The sequence below is a fragment of the Rhinolophus sinicus genome, chromosome 17 (assembly GCF_057876585.1).
Source record: "Rhinolophus sinicus isolate RSI-liver-muscle chromosome 17, RSI-T2T, whole genome shotgun sequence".
NCBI classification, from domain to species: Eukaryota; Metazoa; Chordata; class Mammalia; order Chiroptera; family Rhinolophidae; genus Rhinolophus; species Rhinolophus sinicus.
This window is the reverse complement of record NC_142517.1, coordinates 9789484-9807624: the sequence shown is the minus strand read 5'-3', so window position 1 is coordinate 9807624 and position 18141 is coordinate 9789484. Positions and strand designations below refer to the sequence as shown.

The 18141-nt window shown below is 37.2% G+C and overlaps 2 protein-coding genes across 7 annotated transcripts in view; one reads left to right on the top strand and one right to left on the bottom strand.

Moving 5' to 3' along the window:
- The window catches only part of SON (SON DNA and RNA binding protein), a 31852-nt gene extending 23218 nt beyond the window's left edge, over positions 1-8634 (top strand). Inside the window, exons 8-13 of one of the 6 annotated variants that reach the window (XR_012493996.2) lie at positions 414-530; positions 3966-4045; positions 4712-4859; positions 6746-6817; positions 6918-7033; positions 7573-8634. Coding sequence is in view for 3 of the 6 variants with exons in the window: in XM_074325754.2 (XP_074181855.2) it covers positions 414-530; positions 4712-4859; positions 6746-6817; positions 6918-7033; positions 7573-7731 (612 nt within the window). In the remaining 3 variants the exon portion in view is untranslated. Of the gene's footprint in view, positions 1-413; positions 531-1029; positions 4046-4711; positions 4860-6745; positions 6818-6917; positions 7034-7519 lie in introns of those variants that run through there. The other 5 variants (XR_012493993.2, XM_074325754.2, XM_074325758.2 and 2 more) reach the window with 5 other exon arrangements.
- Positions 8635-9118: 484 nt separating this feature from the next.
- Positions 9119-17917, bottom strand: DONSON (DNA replication fork stabilization factor DONSON). Its single transcript, XM_019730232.3, has 10 exons — positions 17079-17917; positions 16253-16333; positions 14925-15128; positions 13777-13955; positions 13045-13223; positions 12113-12191; positions 11893-11997; positions 11225-11423; positions 10055-10267; positions 9119-9536 (listed from the first exon to the last, which is right to left on the bottom strand). The coding sequence occupies exons 1-10, from the start codon at positions 17388-17390 to the stop codon at positions 9399-9401; spliced, it is 1689 nt and encodes a 562-aa protein (XP_019585791.3). The 5' UTR covers positions 17391-17917; the 3' UTR covers positions 9119-9398.
- Between the last annotated feature and the right edge of the window lie 224 nt (positions 17918-18141).

The window sequence follows — 18141 nt, the reverse complement described above, 5'->3', positions numbered from 1 at the left end:
ACTTCAAAGGAAGTAATTAAAAACTGGCTGTCATGACGTTAGAATGCATTTATATGAGATATGTAAGCAGGAGGGCAGGTATCCTTTGCCATATGAGCTCTTTATGTGTGTGGTATTTTGAAGAATGAGTATGGTAGCTATGCTTTTTAGTTAGAAGAGGTACAGCTCAAATCATGTTAATAATGGGACTCACTGAATGTTATCAAACTTATTTGGAATGTTTAGGAAAACAATGTTAAATATGTATAAATTCACTATGTGGTCTTAAAAAGTGGATATTTAAGCCATTTTTTTTTTAGCCTTTTCAGGAACTAAATAACCATTTTTAGTGAATTAAATTGTTAATATACCAAGGGCATTTTAACTAGATAAGTAATTTTACTTAGTTAATTGATGCATCTTCTTGTCTTCAGATTGATGCCTGGGCTCAGCTGAACTCTATTCCTGGCCAGTTCACAGGAAGTACAGGAGTACAGGTTCTGACACAAGAACAGTTGGCCAATACTGGTGCCCAAGCCTGGATTAAAAAGGTACACAACATAATGCACATAGAAAAGTGTTCAAGTTGAAAGCTAAAATTTTTTAGAAAGTATTTTATTAAAAATGCACAAAGAAGCCACTGACTCTAACCCAAGTTGATGAGTAAATTTGCTATGTGTATATACTCCAGGATGGACACTGAAGGTGGACCCGGATTCGTGAGACTATTGCCAATGTATAAATATGGCTCAGGAGCCACTCAGTTTATATCCTGAGGTTATTTTTATTACTGCTGCTACTGCTCTTTTGGGGGGTGGTTTTTTAAACTGTGTTTTGAAATGCTAACAGTGTATCTTAGGTATTGTTCAGAATATTCCACAGTTCCTGTTTGACTACTAATCTCATGATTTCAAAGCAGTGGTTCTCAAATTTTTCTCATCATGGGATACTTTGTTTCAGGTTTAGTTTTGGTGGATCACTGCCCCCAAGAGCCCTCTACCACCCTAATTTTCCACTGCTGTTCCTCTGCCCTTCTTTCCCCTTCCTTAGTGCCTGCGCCCTCCTGTAAGCCTCCTTGGTCCCTGTTCCTCACCCTTCTTGTGATCTTCAGGCCCAGGTCCTTGTGGTTGGCAGCTGTTGGTTACAGCAAGTGGTCGGGAGGCCCCAGTATTAGCACTGCATGCGGTGATTTTGCCATGGGACTGGACGGCTGGGGGAGGACGGCTGGAGCGTGGGGTGCGCAGTGTTGAAGGGTGAAGAGGGTGGGATGGGGATGGAGAATACTATCTGTGGACCACCATTTAGGCCCTGGTGGCCTTTGGTGATCCACAGGCTTAATTTGAGAACCACTGATCTCATGAAAAAACAGGATATATGAGACCTAAATTCAAGGGAGAGGATGGACGCCTCGTGCTGCGAAGATATAGGTGCTCCTGGTTTCAGATTCCTGCAATGAGACCTATGAACTCCACCTACGGCTGCCTCGTTGTTGGGGGAGTCTTAGGTGGTTAAGAAGGGCTTCCTGAAGAAATGCATTCTGGTGAAGGGATGTGGCCTGGTTGGATGGGTGATTGGAAATTTGTTTCAGGAGTACTGGCAGCATAGCAGTGCTGAAACTGGGAGGCTCCGTGGTCTAATGGATTGGGAAGGTTTCTTTATCTGCCGTACTCCTGACTCCTTTTGTGATCATGGGCAAGTAATTACTTGGAATTTCAGTCTTCAAGTGTCATGTGAAGACAAGTCCTCATTCATGCCTTTCAGGGTGGTAATGTGATGGGTACCTGTAGAGAATTGCCATGAGTGCCAGTGGATGGGCGGAATTTCTGAAAAATGAGATTTTGGTTGCTTTGGACCTTTTAATCTCATAACATTTATTTCACTTTTTGATAGCATTATCTCTGGTGATCCTCTTATTAACAGGTTAATAGGAAACATTATATATTCTCACTTTGCCTGCCATTTTTTGGGGGAAATAGTTGCACTCCAATATGTGTATAGTGAGTACACAGATTCATTAAAAAATTATAACTTACCTAATTTACTAGGGGTTGGTATTGGAAAAAAAGATGAGAATCCAGCAAAATATTTTTCAGTTTGAATTAATTCTGGACTAATATTACTACAGTATTTCAAGTATGAAAGTGATTTGAATAGTATTTGAAAATTGCTTTCATCTCATTGAGAATTATAAATGTACATTTAAGTTTTAATTCTTTAATACTATTAAAGAATTTGTATATAAATTCTATATATTCTTATATATTTAATATGTATATTAAATCTTGAAGCTGAGTACTCAGTATTTCAGGAACTTAGACTTGAAGCTTATATGGGTGTTTAGGCACATAATAGTCATGTACATTACTAAGAAACTTCAATGTGATTCCATTGCAAAATTTTGGTACTGATCCATAATGCTTCTAAATATACTTCTAAAATTCATGTTAACTTTTAAAAAAGTGAATCTTTTACAGATTCAGTTGGTTCCCTGTAAACTTTTTCCCTTAAATTATTTCCAGTCTTAACAGTTTATAGATTTTTAAATAACCTATATCATTTTAAATGTAAATAATGTAAATCATTTTGATAAATTATCATGAGATAGATGTGTTCATCTGACCAAATTTTAAAATAATTACTGAAGAAAGCTGTGTTTTTAGGAAAACTTAATTTGTATGATACTGAAGAATATTTGCTACTAATACCATTATTAAGGAAAGACATTTTATAAAAATGAGCTAGGACATGTGGAAAAGTTATTAAGAAAACATCATTTATCTTCACTGTCAAATATCACAAAACTATCTACTTATGTTTAGAAAACTTTTTCAAATGATCATTTGGCTTTTTCTTGCCTTGCTGTAGCCCAACGCCCTCTCTATATGTTAAAAACCACATAGAATGCCAACATTCTCCTTATTCTTTAAGTTTGTTGCAGTATATTCTTAGATGAAAAAGGAGAGTTTTATTATTTTTTGTCACTAAAACATTTTTACATGGTTATTGATTGAAAAGAACCGTTATATTTTGGAATGGAATGATTTGGAGATGACCTGATGAATATGGCTTACTATTGTAGTCTCAGATTAGTCATCTTTTTGGTGAACTTTATACACACTGGGGTAAAGAAACAGATGAAGATATTAGAGAATGGAAACAAAATTGGAAACCTGGGTTTTTTTGGATTTGTATTACACTCTGCACAGTTGCCCTTTTTTTTAGGAGTGTTTCCTGGAAAAGAGGGGCGGATGAACCTGGAAGTAAGTAAAAGTCATTCTAGGTGTGTAGCAACAAGGCAGTTAATACCCAAGCATCAGCTAACTTTTCTCTTTATACATCAACACTGCATGGCCTGCACCAAATAAGGAACTGAACCAGGGGTATGTTTTTACCTCCACAGCTGCCTCCTTCCATCAGAGCACCTTCTTGAACTTAATGTCTAGTCACATAAATCATTGGCATGTTTTCTCCCTAGCATATAGTTAAAACGCTGGGGGAAAATAATATTACACAGTTTTACTGTGTGAAAACAAGATTTAAAAAATTTAGTATTATCAATACAGGAAAATGACTAGTGTATACTATTTCTAGATTTACCAAAATTTTTTATCCCCTTTGTTGATAAGTAATGACCTCTGCTATACATTTACTAGAGAATGTAAATCTAAAATTTAGTAACAAGGGGAAATAATCATTTGGAGATTTATGTCATAAATTTTTTTAAAAATAGCCAGAAAGATCAACAGTAGAATTCAGTAGTTTGTTACATGTACACGGATGCCCTTTAAAAAAAGGCATCACATTATTTCTTTGTGTGGAAACAATTGACTGTTGACCATGCTAATGTATACAGCTGTGCATCTTATGACATTAAGTGCTTTGCTGCTTTGATGGAAATTATGGTTCAGTGGGTTGGATACAAGAGAGATGACTGTTCACAGAATAACCTGTGAACTTTCACCCCTCTGTATGGAAACTTGTTTCAGGGCCAAATCCTTGTAGCTGTCTTCTTGCCCCGGTCAGTGCCAGCCCTACTATTCACAACACTGCTGCTACCGAGGCCTAGGTATGTAAACGTTTAAGGAGTTTTTTAAGTCTTTTAACATCAGCTAGGTTTTAAAAGAATTCAAATTCAGTTTGGTATAATTACAGGGTGTTTTCTGTGATTGCCTTCCATTTTCTTAACTGTGTAAATTTATTTTAAGAGCTATCTTTTGGCTTCATAGGGATTTTCTCAGTAAAATATTTATACTTGCTTCATGGTAGAATGGGGAGGAACACTTTGGATGTTAACAGTACGCTTTTTCATTGTCCATACTATTCCTAAATGATTTCTGGGCTTTATTCATTAACTAGGTACACCTGGGACAATTAATATTATTGACTGTTTTAACATTGCCTTCTTTTTATTTTGCAAGCTAAGAAGAGATACCAGTGAACCTAAATAGTGGACGAAAACAGGAGTGTTCTAATTTTTTTTTTTTGGAGGGGGGCACGAGGGCCACTGTTTTAAAACTGCTATTTATTGCCTTATTTGACTTTGAAAATATTATGTTAATGTGAAAAACAATTAGAACATACACATTACAGTATGTATATAAGAAGCATTTAAATTTAATTGCTATAACAGATCTAGAAGTAAAATGAGATTTCTTTTTTTAAAGTGATACTGATTTGCAGTCAAATTCTAACTGTAAAATGGGGACATTTTACCTTTTTTTTCTTTGGATAGGATCAGTTCTTAAGAGCAGCCCCAGTAACTGGAGGAATGGGAGCCGTTTTGATGAGAAAAATGGGCTGGCGAGAAGGAGAAGGATTAGGAAAAAACAAAGAAGGAAATAAGGAACCTATCCTAGTTGATTTTAAAACAGACCGAAAAGGTAACAAGTTTTTATGGGAATATTTATTATATCTCCTTTAACATTTAGGGTTTCATTACCGTCATACATTCTTTTGGTATCAGTGGTCCTGAACTGGAGGTACTTCTGGTATATGTACAGCTATTTGTTAGGGAAAAAAGTTTAACCCGTTTTCAGCAACTCTAATATAAATATAGATGGAAACACTAATTTGAGCTTTGAAAAGGCAACCTCTGTTACGTTAGTTGCTAAATATTATGGAAGTATGCATATATATTTGTATGATTAAAATTTTAACTAGATTTCATATTTAGAAAGTGGAATTTCCATTGTGTTTTCTCTTGACAAGGAATACATTCTTATCCTTCTAGGATTTGATTGTTTTTTCTTTCTCAGATACTTTATTCCACATAGTCCCTATATTTCCTAGTAGAGTGCTATTTTGTCTTCACCTTCCTTATAAACCCTTTTTACACATCCCTCTTTTCAAGCTCAGTAATTTGAGTTCTGTTGGGTTGGGAAGTAGATCACCTACTGACAACAGTGTTACCTCTTCACATTGCCCTGTGTTTGGAGCTTATATCTACCTGTATTTCGCTACTATTCTCAGATACCTGGGGGTCTAGCTTGCATGTAGTCACTAACTATTAAAAATACACTTGGATAACATAAGTAACAGCCAATTTGTACCTTTTAAATAATTTCTTCCCTTAGAATGATGTCTTAAATATCACATGGGAATGCCAGTTCATTGTGATTTCAATAGCTTGTTTTAAAGCCTGATTTTTAAAAACTGGAAAATTTAAAACTGGAATTTATTTTCCCTATCTTTGTAATAAAATAGCAAGTTGAAGTTAATGCAGTTAAACTATTTTCTTAATAGCTTTTGAAACCGACTAGCTGTGACCAAATTATGTATTTTTTAAAATGTTTGCATCAGAATTTCTACATTGTCATCCATGTAGAATACTGTGTTGCTATTTTATTTCAAATCGGAGGGAATATATTATATTCATAGACTCAAATAGGCTTGAAATAACATGAGAATCATCCTATGATATAGCTAGTTAATTCAAACTTTAAATTAGAAAAGGACATTATGCTAATTACGTCACTGTCATTTTATTGCTTGTACAAGTTGATCCGAGTTCTTTGTGTCATAAAAGGTAGTTTGTTGGAAGAAAACATCTGTAGATGTATAATTCCAGGGAACATTCTCTTTGGAATTGCAGTATGGCCTAGGTTTAGGAAAGCATACTGGCAGAATTAGCAAACATCTGGTTGAGGAATTCTCCCTAGGATAAAAGGAAATTGGGAAAGCATTTATTTGGATAGTAACACAGCTACATCACTTTGGAAAGGGAGGTTATGCACTGCTGGCACGTTTGTCTTTTGAGAACATCTGACATTTGATAAGTCAGAAAGGGCTTCATTCCTGGGGAAAAAATAGAACCATAGAGACAGCCTTGCTCACTTTTTACATGCGCGTGCACCTAAACTCCTCACCTTTGGGGGAACATACTTCTTAAGTGAGCATTTTTAAAGGAATGGGAAATACTTAGAAATCACTTGCAATAAATAGTAACTACTTTTTAAACTTACAAAAAGCCAGACCTAGAGTTGTTAATTATGGCACTTTATATATGTACTCACATATTAAATTTTTGTTTTCTGAACTTCATTTATACACTTTCCAATACACCAAGGTATATGAATATAAAGTATAGATATATACTGTATTGAAACATAGCAAAACAGAAGTCAAGATGATATAGAAATCAAGGGTAGTGGGAATTTGTTGAATATTTGAAGGCATGGCTTGTTTCTACAGATGGAATTGTTTTGCTATGTTATAATTTAAAACGATCTTTGAAATTTATTCATTGAACATTCACTGTTTTTTAAAGGTCTTGTTGCTGTAGGAGAAAGAGCACAAAAGCGGTCTGGGAACTTCTCTGCTGCAATGAAAGATCTGTCAGGTAAGGGGACACTTGAATTTCTTCTTGCCCGCCCCTACCATGAAGTCATAATTTGTTGCCACAGATGGTGGAAATAACTGGTTTGTTTTTTTCTCTGCAGGCAAACATCCTGTGTCTGCCTTGATGGAAATCTGTAATAAGAGAAGGTGGCAACCACCTGAATTTCTCTTGGTCCATGATAGTGGCCCTGATCATCGCAAACATTTTCTCTTTAGGGTAAATATGAATTTCTGCATTAATTGTATATTTATTAATTTGATGTTAGAGGGTGAGGGATGAATATATGATCATAGGATTACTATATTGTTTGTGGGTTGGGAGTGTGTATATGTGTGGGTAGATTTGTGGGGTTTTTAAACATTTAAGCATGCTTTAATACGACTTTTTAATACCCTATTTTTAAAAAATGTTGGAGGGAAATATGTGGGCAAAATCTGGTGAACAAATTTGTTGACATTTTTCAGTGGAATGTGGGGAATGAATTTAGTAGTTTTATCAGGATTTTTTCAATTTGGAGACCTGCTCTTAATTTGCAGTCCCTTTTTCCAAACGATTTGTTTCTTCTGGGTTGAGATTAATTTGACTTATATCATATGGGTTTTATATTTTCGTAAATTATTTTTCTAGCATTTAGTGAAAAAATACAAAGCTAATAGATATTAAAGTTTGATGCTGTTCTTATTGTATGTTTTTCTTGAATAGGTATTGAGAAATGGAAGCCCTTACCAGCCCAATTGTATGTTTTTCTTGAATAGGTATTGATAAATGGAAGCGCTTACCAGCCCAGCTTTGCCAGCCCTAATAAGAAGCATGCTAAAGCCACAGCAGCAACTGTGGTTCTTCAAGCAATGGGCCTTGTACCAAAGGACCTCATGGCTAATGCCACTTGCTTCAGGAGTGCCTCACGTAGATAGATTGAGGTTTTATAATAATCATTTCAGATAATTTTACTCTGCATCAAAATGTATTTCCTCTTTAATGTTGTAAATATTTGGCAATTTAAGACATTGTGTAAAAAGCAATCTGTATAAACATCTCCAGGCTTTGATTTTTGTACCATGGAAATTGTATTTAACCATACAGGGTTTTGGTATGTTTATATTGTTTACCTTAGTGATGTATTTGTTTAAGTGGCTAACATCCAAACAATTGTTTGAAGGCATCCGTAATCTTCAGTGTGGAATGTTAAATAACGCTTTTATACTGTATTTTGTACTATGATGTAACTCCCCTTCCTTATGGCTAGGCTGCTGTAACACTTGCCTGTAATCAGTGAAGGGCTGTGCACCTTGTATTAGTTCACAATGGGTTCTGCTGGACAGATACTGGGCCAGTGTTAATTGAGGTAATCAAGCAAGATCTGTTCCACAGGGCTAATGCCACCATCTCCCCTTAAAATTTTGTAGAAGTTATAAAAAGAAAGTGGTATGTGTGATGGTCAGCACTAAGGCCTGCATTCCCGTCAAAGCCACTTGGGCAGTGAGAAGGGAGTCAGAATGAAGTCCGACTAGAATTCTGCAGAGGCCAAGTACATTTAGTATGGCATTGAGTTGTGATATAGTTTTACTTTGATGTGCATTTTGAATTTCAGCTACACCTAGATAGACGTAAAATGATAATTAAAACGCTGTAACCAATTTATCTAATAAAATCGGCACCCGGCCACTATTTTTTGTTGACTATGAGAAAGTTTAAGTTTATGTTAATTTTTAGGGTCTGATAGACTATTTCATGTGTATTACAGTGGTATTCATATGCTATGTCTCAACTTTATTTTCAAAAGCTTAAGGCCCAAATATAAACTTCTCTGGAATAAATGTTGTGTTTTATTTTCTGGATTATAAAGTGAACACATACATTTCCACTAAATACTATTATTTCTTTACCCCAATGCTTTTGATTTCTAAGCACTTGAAGAAAATTTGAATTATACACACACAAACCACACATACCACCACACACACAATACCTAAAAGCACATTAAATACTACTATACTGTAATAGGTGAGCATACTTCACAACTCAACACTATGGAATATGAAAACCCTTACCTGTATGAACATGCATTAAGATACATGTATATTATAGGAATTTTAAATCAGCAAGAAAGCTAAGGTAAAAGCATCAACAATCAGCTCAGCAGATACTGTCTACATTTTGTTTTCTATCTTTATAAACTAGAACCTGCTAATCCTAGGAAAGTTAAATAGTTTTGCCCTGATGCTGTTAGTCACAATGCCATGAGTTAATAATACTAAGTTAGCCTCAATATCCCATTTGCAAGGAAAACACTGACATTGATTCAATTTTCTATTCAGTTTATAATTAGGTTATAAGGATCTAGAATTCTCATTTGAGGTTTAAAAAGTCTGAGTTTTCATATCTGAATATCCCAAGTAGTAAAAAAAATGTTGATTTAAAAACCTTAGTGCATGTAAAAAATGTTAATGTAAAAGAATATAAACATTAGAAATATTCAAGTTATATTTCTTCTAACTTCCAAAATGAACTTTAAGAATCTTGAATTTCCTTGCTAGAAGGCTTTTTTCCTCAAAGATTCCTTTTAGGCTTACTTTGGTGTTCAGGATCTCCAATTATAAATGTAGCCACTCATTTCCACATTGCGTAAAGATGACTTCCCCAGTACTGGTGTTTGACTGATTTGGTGCAGAGTCTTAGGGTGCAACCCACAGTTAGCAAGCTCCTCATGAACAGTCTCCTGTGGAAATTTGTATACAAGTCAGTAAAAAGCACATCAATCTTTGAACACTAAAGTTTTTAATAATTACTATGGGAACTTTGACAAATGTCTTGTTCCTGTTCATCAATAAACATCCCAAAGAATTTTTGTATAGTGAGTGTCCAAAAATAATTTTTTAAGGCTAGCAAAGTGATAAAAATATGAGGCAAATTTAAAGTTCTTAATAAAAAATATGTCCAAAATTAAAGGCAAATATGGTTAAATAAGTACCCATAATTTATAACAGGAATCAGGCACTAGTAAGTTCTGGATCTGAGAAGACAAACTTGGCTTTCTTTTTGGCAAGTTCTTTAGTCACTGCTGAGTACAACAGCCTACATGCATAAAATTTACTGCACAAGAACAACATAACAGACTGCTTCCTCAATAATTGGAAAAAGTACAATTTAATAACTTGAAACAAGTCTAGCTCATAAATCTATCTAGTTTGAAGAAATCAGCTGTAACTAAAAGTCTGTTTATAGCTGTCTACTTACCTTATCCAGTACTTTATCCATTGGTGGGCAGATATTAAATACAACAGTTGGCTCATGGGTATACAGCCCTGCAGAAAATGACCCACTCTGTGAAGATTTGAGTAGTGTGGTCATAGAATGTAGACAATGAGGCATGATAGGTCCTGTAATCTCCAAACTAAATTGATCTTTGTATTCAGAAAGACCTTGTGCCTTCACATTTATACTTCGTGCCTTCAAAAAAATTTAGGGGAAAACAAAATTACGGTCATCTCTCAAGCTTTTGTCCCTAGCTAAAAATGTGTTCAATAACTTTTTATTTGGGTTTTCCTCTCTTTAGTTACGGAACAAAAGTAGTTCATAAGACATAAAAAGAATGTTATATGAATAAAAATTGTAAAGTCTCAGTCTCCAGCATCTCCAAATTATGAGTCAGTTTATATTCTAGGAAATACAATTTTTGCTTACCGTATCCATTCTGATTTAGTAATACACTTTCAATACATAATGGGAAAACAAAAATAAAAATTTGATTCTATTGCTTTTAATCTATATTATTGTGTATTTACATGTATTATAATATGGACATACACGCATACCTGGGAGATACCACGGGTTTGGTTCCAAACACCGCAAAAAAGTACTGCAATAAAGCAAGTAGTAATCTTTTTGCTGGTGGAAGGTCTGCCTTCAATTAAAAAAAAAACAAAACGCAACATCTCTGAAGTGTAATAAAGCAAAGTGTAATAAAATGAGGTATGCCTGTATTTATCCATGACCCAGTGTTTGAGATCTAGAACATAATATTCTTGGTTGGCTATGGTCTTTCATTGGTTAAGAAATGAGACAAAGATTTAAGACTCATGATGAAAATCCTGAGACACAATGAGACATGAGATTAAGCAACTTTATGGCAAAAAAAGAAAACATCAAAATGCTTTCGTTGCCAATTATGCTTATTCAATAAGAAAAAAATTATTTTCATATAATTCAGGTATTTTCACATACTAACTACTTTGATACAAATTTACATCAAAGAATTTTTTTACTGGGAGGAAAGCATAAACAAAATATGCACCATGTAAAAATGCTAGAAGGTGTTGCTAAAAACAAATCAAGATCAAAAAAGGAAAAGTTCTTTTTAAGAAGCTAGGTTATGAGGATGAGTATAGAATTATTTATTTTTATTACCTTAAGCATTTGCATTGTGGCTCCTCGGAAAGCTATTGGGGATAAGAGGGTTGGTGGAAGTCCTGCCTGTGGACCTGAAGTAGCAATTAAACTCTTACAGTTGATCAAAAAATTGAGCAATGTAAAGGTGTTCGTTCCCTTCACCAGCACAACAGACTCAGGTCTGTGATCCATTTGTACTTCATGTTTCTCTTTACGCCTGAAGATTACCATCAAGGAAATTGCTAATGCGAACTCCATACCAATGGGAAAAGCAGTTACCTTGATTCTGAATCATGTGGGATTCCTTTCCCCATTCCAAACCAGAAATGCTCTTGCTGCCCCCTCACTGCAATTTTAAGGCATCTGTTTAAATCAAAACCATTTTCTCTTTGATCTGAATTTGCTAGAAATTGACACCCAGCAAAAACTAATTTCTTCTCTAGTCAAAAATACGTTCTGTTCCCTTCACACACTTAACCCAAAATGGAATGTTTTCACTTTCAAAAAGCTTAAAAATTGTTCGTATTTTATTGGTACTTAGGGGTTTGTTAATGTCATGGAGAATTAGTTTTAATATGATCCTAAGATAATTTAAGATTATGGTCAAATAAACTTGCCAGTGAGTATTACACTACTAACTTAATTCAATGAAAATGAATTCTAGTTAACAACAAATGAAAGGATACAGCTTGATAGACAGTATGTCTGGTTTTTTAATTTTATCTTGCACACCCATCTCTTCTAGCCAGGAAAAACTTTCTTCTTCATCCTCATCACTGATTGCTTGCTCCCTAAAAAAGGGTTACAGTTAAGAGTTCCCATTTCATAAAGCTGTTTCCTCTAAAAATCTATTCCACTGAGTCCATAAATCACTGGATGACGTAAAAAATTATTATAATCACATACTCCCCATGTCCCAAGCTTGTTCCAGATGCTTTCTTCTCATGGCCATTTGCTTTTATCAAAGGCAGAGAAAATTCAATACCTACATGAGAAAAGAAAAATTTTCTTTAATATTCATTTTCATAATTTAAATTCATAATTTCATATGCATTTTCTTTAATATAATTTAAAAGAATTTAACAGGTGTGCCCTATTTTTAGAGAGTACAAAATTTGAAATGTGAGTCTTTACACTTGATCTGTTAAGTCTAGCTTTCAAGCTTTCTTGACAGCAGCCCAAAACACACTCATTTCTCCACGAAACAAAAGGTTTAGGGAATAATACACAGTCTTACTACCTGTGGTAGTCTTTCATAAAATATATTTTACTCTCTTTCATTTTTAAAAAAATGCTGACTGAACCCACTAAATAGATTTTATGATCCAATAATGGTTTGACCCAGTATGAAACTGTTATTAAAAGGGGTAGGTAATTTGCACTATAATTTCAAGAAGAGTATATTCAGATAGAGACTTTCTGACCCAATATGTATTTAGACAACAGTGACGGGAACACCATTAATTTAAAGCTATGTATAAAGGATAGCTTAAATACTAAAAAAAGGAATGAAGAAATAAAACATTTCTTAATATAGATAAAACTGGTAGAAGACAATTCAACTTGTAAAAGATAATTCAACTTTGAGCTTTCAAGAAAAGCATTTAGTAAGGGTGGTGGGGAGTGAGAGATGAGGGTAAGGGGATCAAATATATGGTGATGGAAGGAGAACTGACTCTGCGTGGTGAACACACAATGGGATTTATAGATGATGTAATACAGAATTATACACCTGAAATCCATGTAATTTCACTAACAATTGTCACCCCAATAAATTAAAAAAAAAAAAAAGCATTTACTATATAGTGTGGTAGTCTCATTTTAACCTGCAGTTTTACCTTCATTTTTCATAGCTTCTCTTATACCTCTAGTTGTAGGAGATATGAGAGCTGTGATTACATCATTTCCTCCTAATCCTGCTGCACGGAACAGGACAGTAAACTGATAGGTACAAATGTAGAAATAGGGACAAAGTTTTGTCTTCAGCAGATTATATAGAGAAGTGAAGCTCACAGACCTATGAAGCAAAAAATGCTCTTTAGGTATTAATAAACACAACATCTAAAATTTAATTTTGTATAATTCAGTTTGATACTCACTTGATTTAAAACACAACACAAATATTAAAGATAATGGTTTGAATTTCTGCCATTTCATGCAACTTGGCATTTAAAGAACTAAAATTGGTCATGGGACTCACTGATGACTTCTAGATACTTAAACAAATAGTGTTTACCACTTAAACTCTATTTTTTCTTTAAACAAAATTTAATTGATAAGTTGATGACATCCTCTGAGCAGCTTTTGCTCAGAAAGGAAGCAGCCACTGACAAGTAAAGAATTATTTCTATATATTTATCAAACACTTACGTACATTTCACAATTGCATAAAGAGTAAGAGCTAAAAAAGTAAACAATATAAATGTTGGTTATTAACAGTTTAAATAAAATAATTCAGAAGGACAAAGAGTTCCTTCTATCAATATACATTTCTGTATCACAAACAAGGAGAGAACATTGCCAAAATGAAAATTCACTATTGGGTTTGCACAAGGTTTTACTGATCTTACCAGTCATTCATTAAAATGTGTTGCAGGGTTTCATCATTTGACCAAGGGCTTGTCTTTCCAGCCATTTTTCTATCAGCTCCAATACGCGGGAACATTGACAGCCACGGAAAGGCAGGGTGGAGCCAATAGATAAGGCTCTGTTGGAAGGCACACCGAAGCTCAGTGCAGAGTTTGGGGTCCTAAAATCCAGAGGTATTGGACAGTGTTTGCCCCATTAGAAGTATAACATTTCATTAAAAAGACACTGCTTTTTCAGATAAACACTTACCTTTACTGCTTCCCATGGCAAAGTGTTCATAACTGTTACAGGGGCTAAAATGTAGTTTATGCTTGTTTGGGAAAACCTCTCTTGTCAGCAATGACAATCTGTAAACCATTTATCAAAAAGAGCTCTGGAGCATAGACAGGAGCAGTCTGCTGTCTCTACCGTCCTTGAGAGCAATGACTATCTTTTTCATCATGAGACTGGTGTGTGTGTGTGTGTGTGTGCGCGTGTGTGTGTGTATAGCTAACACTGCATTCAGTTGCCTACCCCTCACAACACTGTTTCAAAAGTAGCCAGTAAAAACTGACAATGCAAATCACAAATCATCCTGATCAATTTATTGAAAAAGATATACCAAAGCCTCTTTTGGCTAATCCTTTTCAACCTTAGCAGCTTGACAGCAATGCTATTACATTTCTCTGAAAACATTCTAGAACTCATTAACTCTGCTAAATTTACAGCAGACCATCATCCAGCTAGCAGGAGTTAGTGCATTTAAATAAAGAGTATATGTTATGTGAGAAAATCAGTAAAATAACCAATCTGCCTTTGCAATTCGACTCCCCAATTGCTTTTCATTTCTTTTCCTTATATTTTCTTTCTCAAAAGGCCTTTAAGAAGAATTGTTTTGTTGAAACAATGCCTCCCTGCAACATTGACTATTTCTCAGGACACCTCTCTAAATTTAATGAGCAGTTATTGAATCTGATTAAAATAATTTTATGAAAGCACCATTTGGGAAATACAAAATTGCTAAGCCCTAGTGTCTTTAAATGTCAGAAGAAAAACTTAATGGAAGGAAATATCTCTGATATTTTGCAGAGAAGTAAATTTTACATTTAATGTGTTACTTTAAAACATCGCTATTTGCTTTCAGAATTACCTGTATACTTTGAGGCAGAGTAACTTCTGTTGACCTACAATGCTGGACGACACCTTGAGCCTCTTCCTGTGCTTTCAAATGATCTGCCCAGGTAAAGGGTTGAGAAGAGGTGAAAAGGAGTCGAGTTTTAATACTCCAGTCCACAGGTAACTCAGTACTTTCTGAGGATGGGATATCAGATTCGGAGAATGATACGTGTGGAGTCTTTTAGAAAACAAAGAACACAAAAATTAGTAGAGTAACAAGAAAAAAACCTTCAATCTACAGATTTCATCAACTAACATACTCATGATCACTGAAATTTCAAAATTGTAGGAAATGTATAATAAATAACATATATACTACACACTGAAAACGTCTGGAAAGAGCTACACTAAACCGTTATCAGAGTTACATTAAACAGTGGTTATCTCTGGAAAGTGGGATTTTTTGTTGTTGAGGATGGTGGTCGTGGTGGTGGAGGGGCAGATTTCACTTTTTGTTTATATAGTTCTATATAGTTTAGTAACAGGAGGCATGTGCTCTTTTCATGATCATAATTTAAAAAACAAAATCTATTAATACTGCTATCAAAGCAAAAATCTTCCAAGTACCTTCAAAGCACCCTTTAAGCCTCTAAAACTCTGAAACCAGGACTAAACTGCTCTTGCAGATAACTTAGGTAGGTCTCTTAGAGAACATATTTAACAGTATTTCCTACACTACAATGATTCTTTCAGATGACATAACCAAAAAATAACAAGGAAAGGGGAACTACTTCCAATAGACTCTGTGAAGGCCATTTATTTACAAGGAAGGGAAACTGGGTCTTGGGGAATTCTTTTAGCCGGCTCCTATTAGAACTAACTATGCATTTCTTAAACTATCACAAAAGAAGTATCAGGGAAATGGATTCAACAGTGTGAGTGTATTGCGTGGAGTGTGTGTATGGTGGTGATGGTGGTGTGAGCAAGGTTCAATGATACGCCACATTTGGGGTATTTGGTCTGAAGATTCAGTGAAAAACTATGCTGCAAAAGCAGCTGAGCCTGGAGGGGCTGGCTCTGAATGATGAGCTGGAGTTGTCACCATCCACAGGAGTGTTACAAACTGTTGGAGGGTGAAGGAAAATCCACATCTACGCCTTCTTTAGTGTTGGTGCCATTATAAACATCATTACTACATCATACAAAGTTCTTGACCACAGCTGATGACATCTTTTTAACCCTGGTAGAGATGACCACTCACTCAGAGCTCTCTGTGAAACGATTTTCCAGGTAAAATGTTTCTGAGAAGTATGAATTTATAATCTAAGAATATACATTCTAATGGCATTTAAAAAGTATTACCTGGAGTAACTCATTAACCGCTGTTCTTTCAGGAAACTTCTCTTCCCAAAGCAAGTCATTCTCTTGATTGGAATCTAAAAACTGTGGTTAAAAAAAATAGTCTCTTTTAATAAAAAATGATGCTAGAGTTTGCTTTAAATACGTTCAGAGCCTCCTCACCTGCCATACAAGTTTCTCAATAACTGCAAGTGCAGGAATTCACATGCACCCAAATCGGTACATCCGTATTTCGCTTCAGTTTTGTGCTTTAACTTTACTATTAAAATTGAGGCGGGGAAAGCCGGTGATTTGCACATCTAATACTGATGTATAAATCTCAAATCAAAAGGCTTTGAGGTAAGACAAATTCTAGTAAATTCTGATCCCATGAATCCTCGACATTCCTCCATGCCCAGAATTTTGAGAGCGTGAGGGGAGGCCCTGAACCACGCAGAGAAACCGTGTTATCTTCCCAGCCTTCCAGGATGAGCTATTCTAGGATTTTTAGATCTATCTGTCTCACTGATTTCTAACCCCCCACGAGGGCTGCTGCTCAAATTCCGACCCGGGCACGGCGATGGACTGCGGGGGCGCGCACCCTAGTGCTCTTCGCTTTCCTCAGGACAGGCCGACTGGACCCCGTCGCTCCGCACGTCCCGCGGCAGCTCGCGAAGCGCACTTCACCCACACTCGACCTGTCAGAGCAGCCACTGCCAGTGCCCAGGGCTCCCTGAGGCTACGGGGGTCGGCACTCTTTGCGCCCGTCGCCCTCCGCGAACGCGAGAACTGGCCACCCCTAATTCACAGCCAGGTCAGCCTCTCGGCTGCCAAGCACCAAGACACTCACCCGGCTCGGCGGCTCTTGCTGGTCCCGGGACGGCCCGTCGTGGGGCTCCGCGGCGATCGGCGGCCGGTTGTCTAGGCAGGCGAAGGGGTTCCTCCCGGCTGTGGCCGGGCCACCGCCGTCACTGCCTGATGCCGCCGCCGGGAAGGGGCGGAGGGACAGCCGGTCCGCCAGGGGAGCGCGGCGGGGCTCCGGCTCGGGCCGCTCCCCGGGCGGGAGGGCGGCCCCAAGGCTCCGGACCCTCTTCCGTCGTAGCCGTAAAGTCTCGGGCGGCTTTTTGAAACTGGGCGAGTAGCCGGGAACCGAAAGGGCCATGATGCGCGGCGGCGAATAGGTGAGCTGGCCGGCCAACCCGCAGGCGCTTCCCGCGCGCGCCGGCCCCGCCCCCGAGGCGCCGCGCGGCGCGTGCGCCCTGGGCCTCTCCTGAGGCCCCGCCCCCGGCTGCGTTCCTGCGAGGAAGCCGCCGGACTTTCAAACCAGGTGGTGCCCCGGACGCTCGCTGCCCTGGCTCTCCTGCCGGGACCTTAGCCATCGTCCGGTCGCCGGGTGCTAAATGTCTGGGAGGCACGCGATCCAGGGTACTGGTCTGCACACCCCTGTTGGACCCCAGAATAGCTGACTGCTATTTAAATCCGCAGCAGGGGCGTGATGAGCCCGGGGAACGGTGCCTGGATGAAAAGGAAACGTCACACTTGAGCTGCTGCTTCGATAGGCTTAGAGGGCAGTGGCGAAGTCCAGAGCTGGCGAGAGGGGCCTGGGTCTCTTCTCTCTACCCCCAAATAGAGAACCCCGAGGGGAAATGAGCGCAGCCTCCCGTTCCCCTCCCCAAGCATCGCCACCGCAGCCCTCCACGCAAACACTGCAGCTGCCACTGGCGAGTTACTCTGAAGATCCTGTTTGATCCTGAGAAAACCCTGAGGTGAATATTTGAAAAACATTTTAAGTGTCTATGGGCTAGATCCTTTGAGACTTGAAAGTATACTCAAAAGATTAAATTACGACAGCAAACGTTTGTTAAGGAACGCAGGTGCTGAGAATGGAGTTGAGACAAAAGTAACGTTATTTT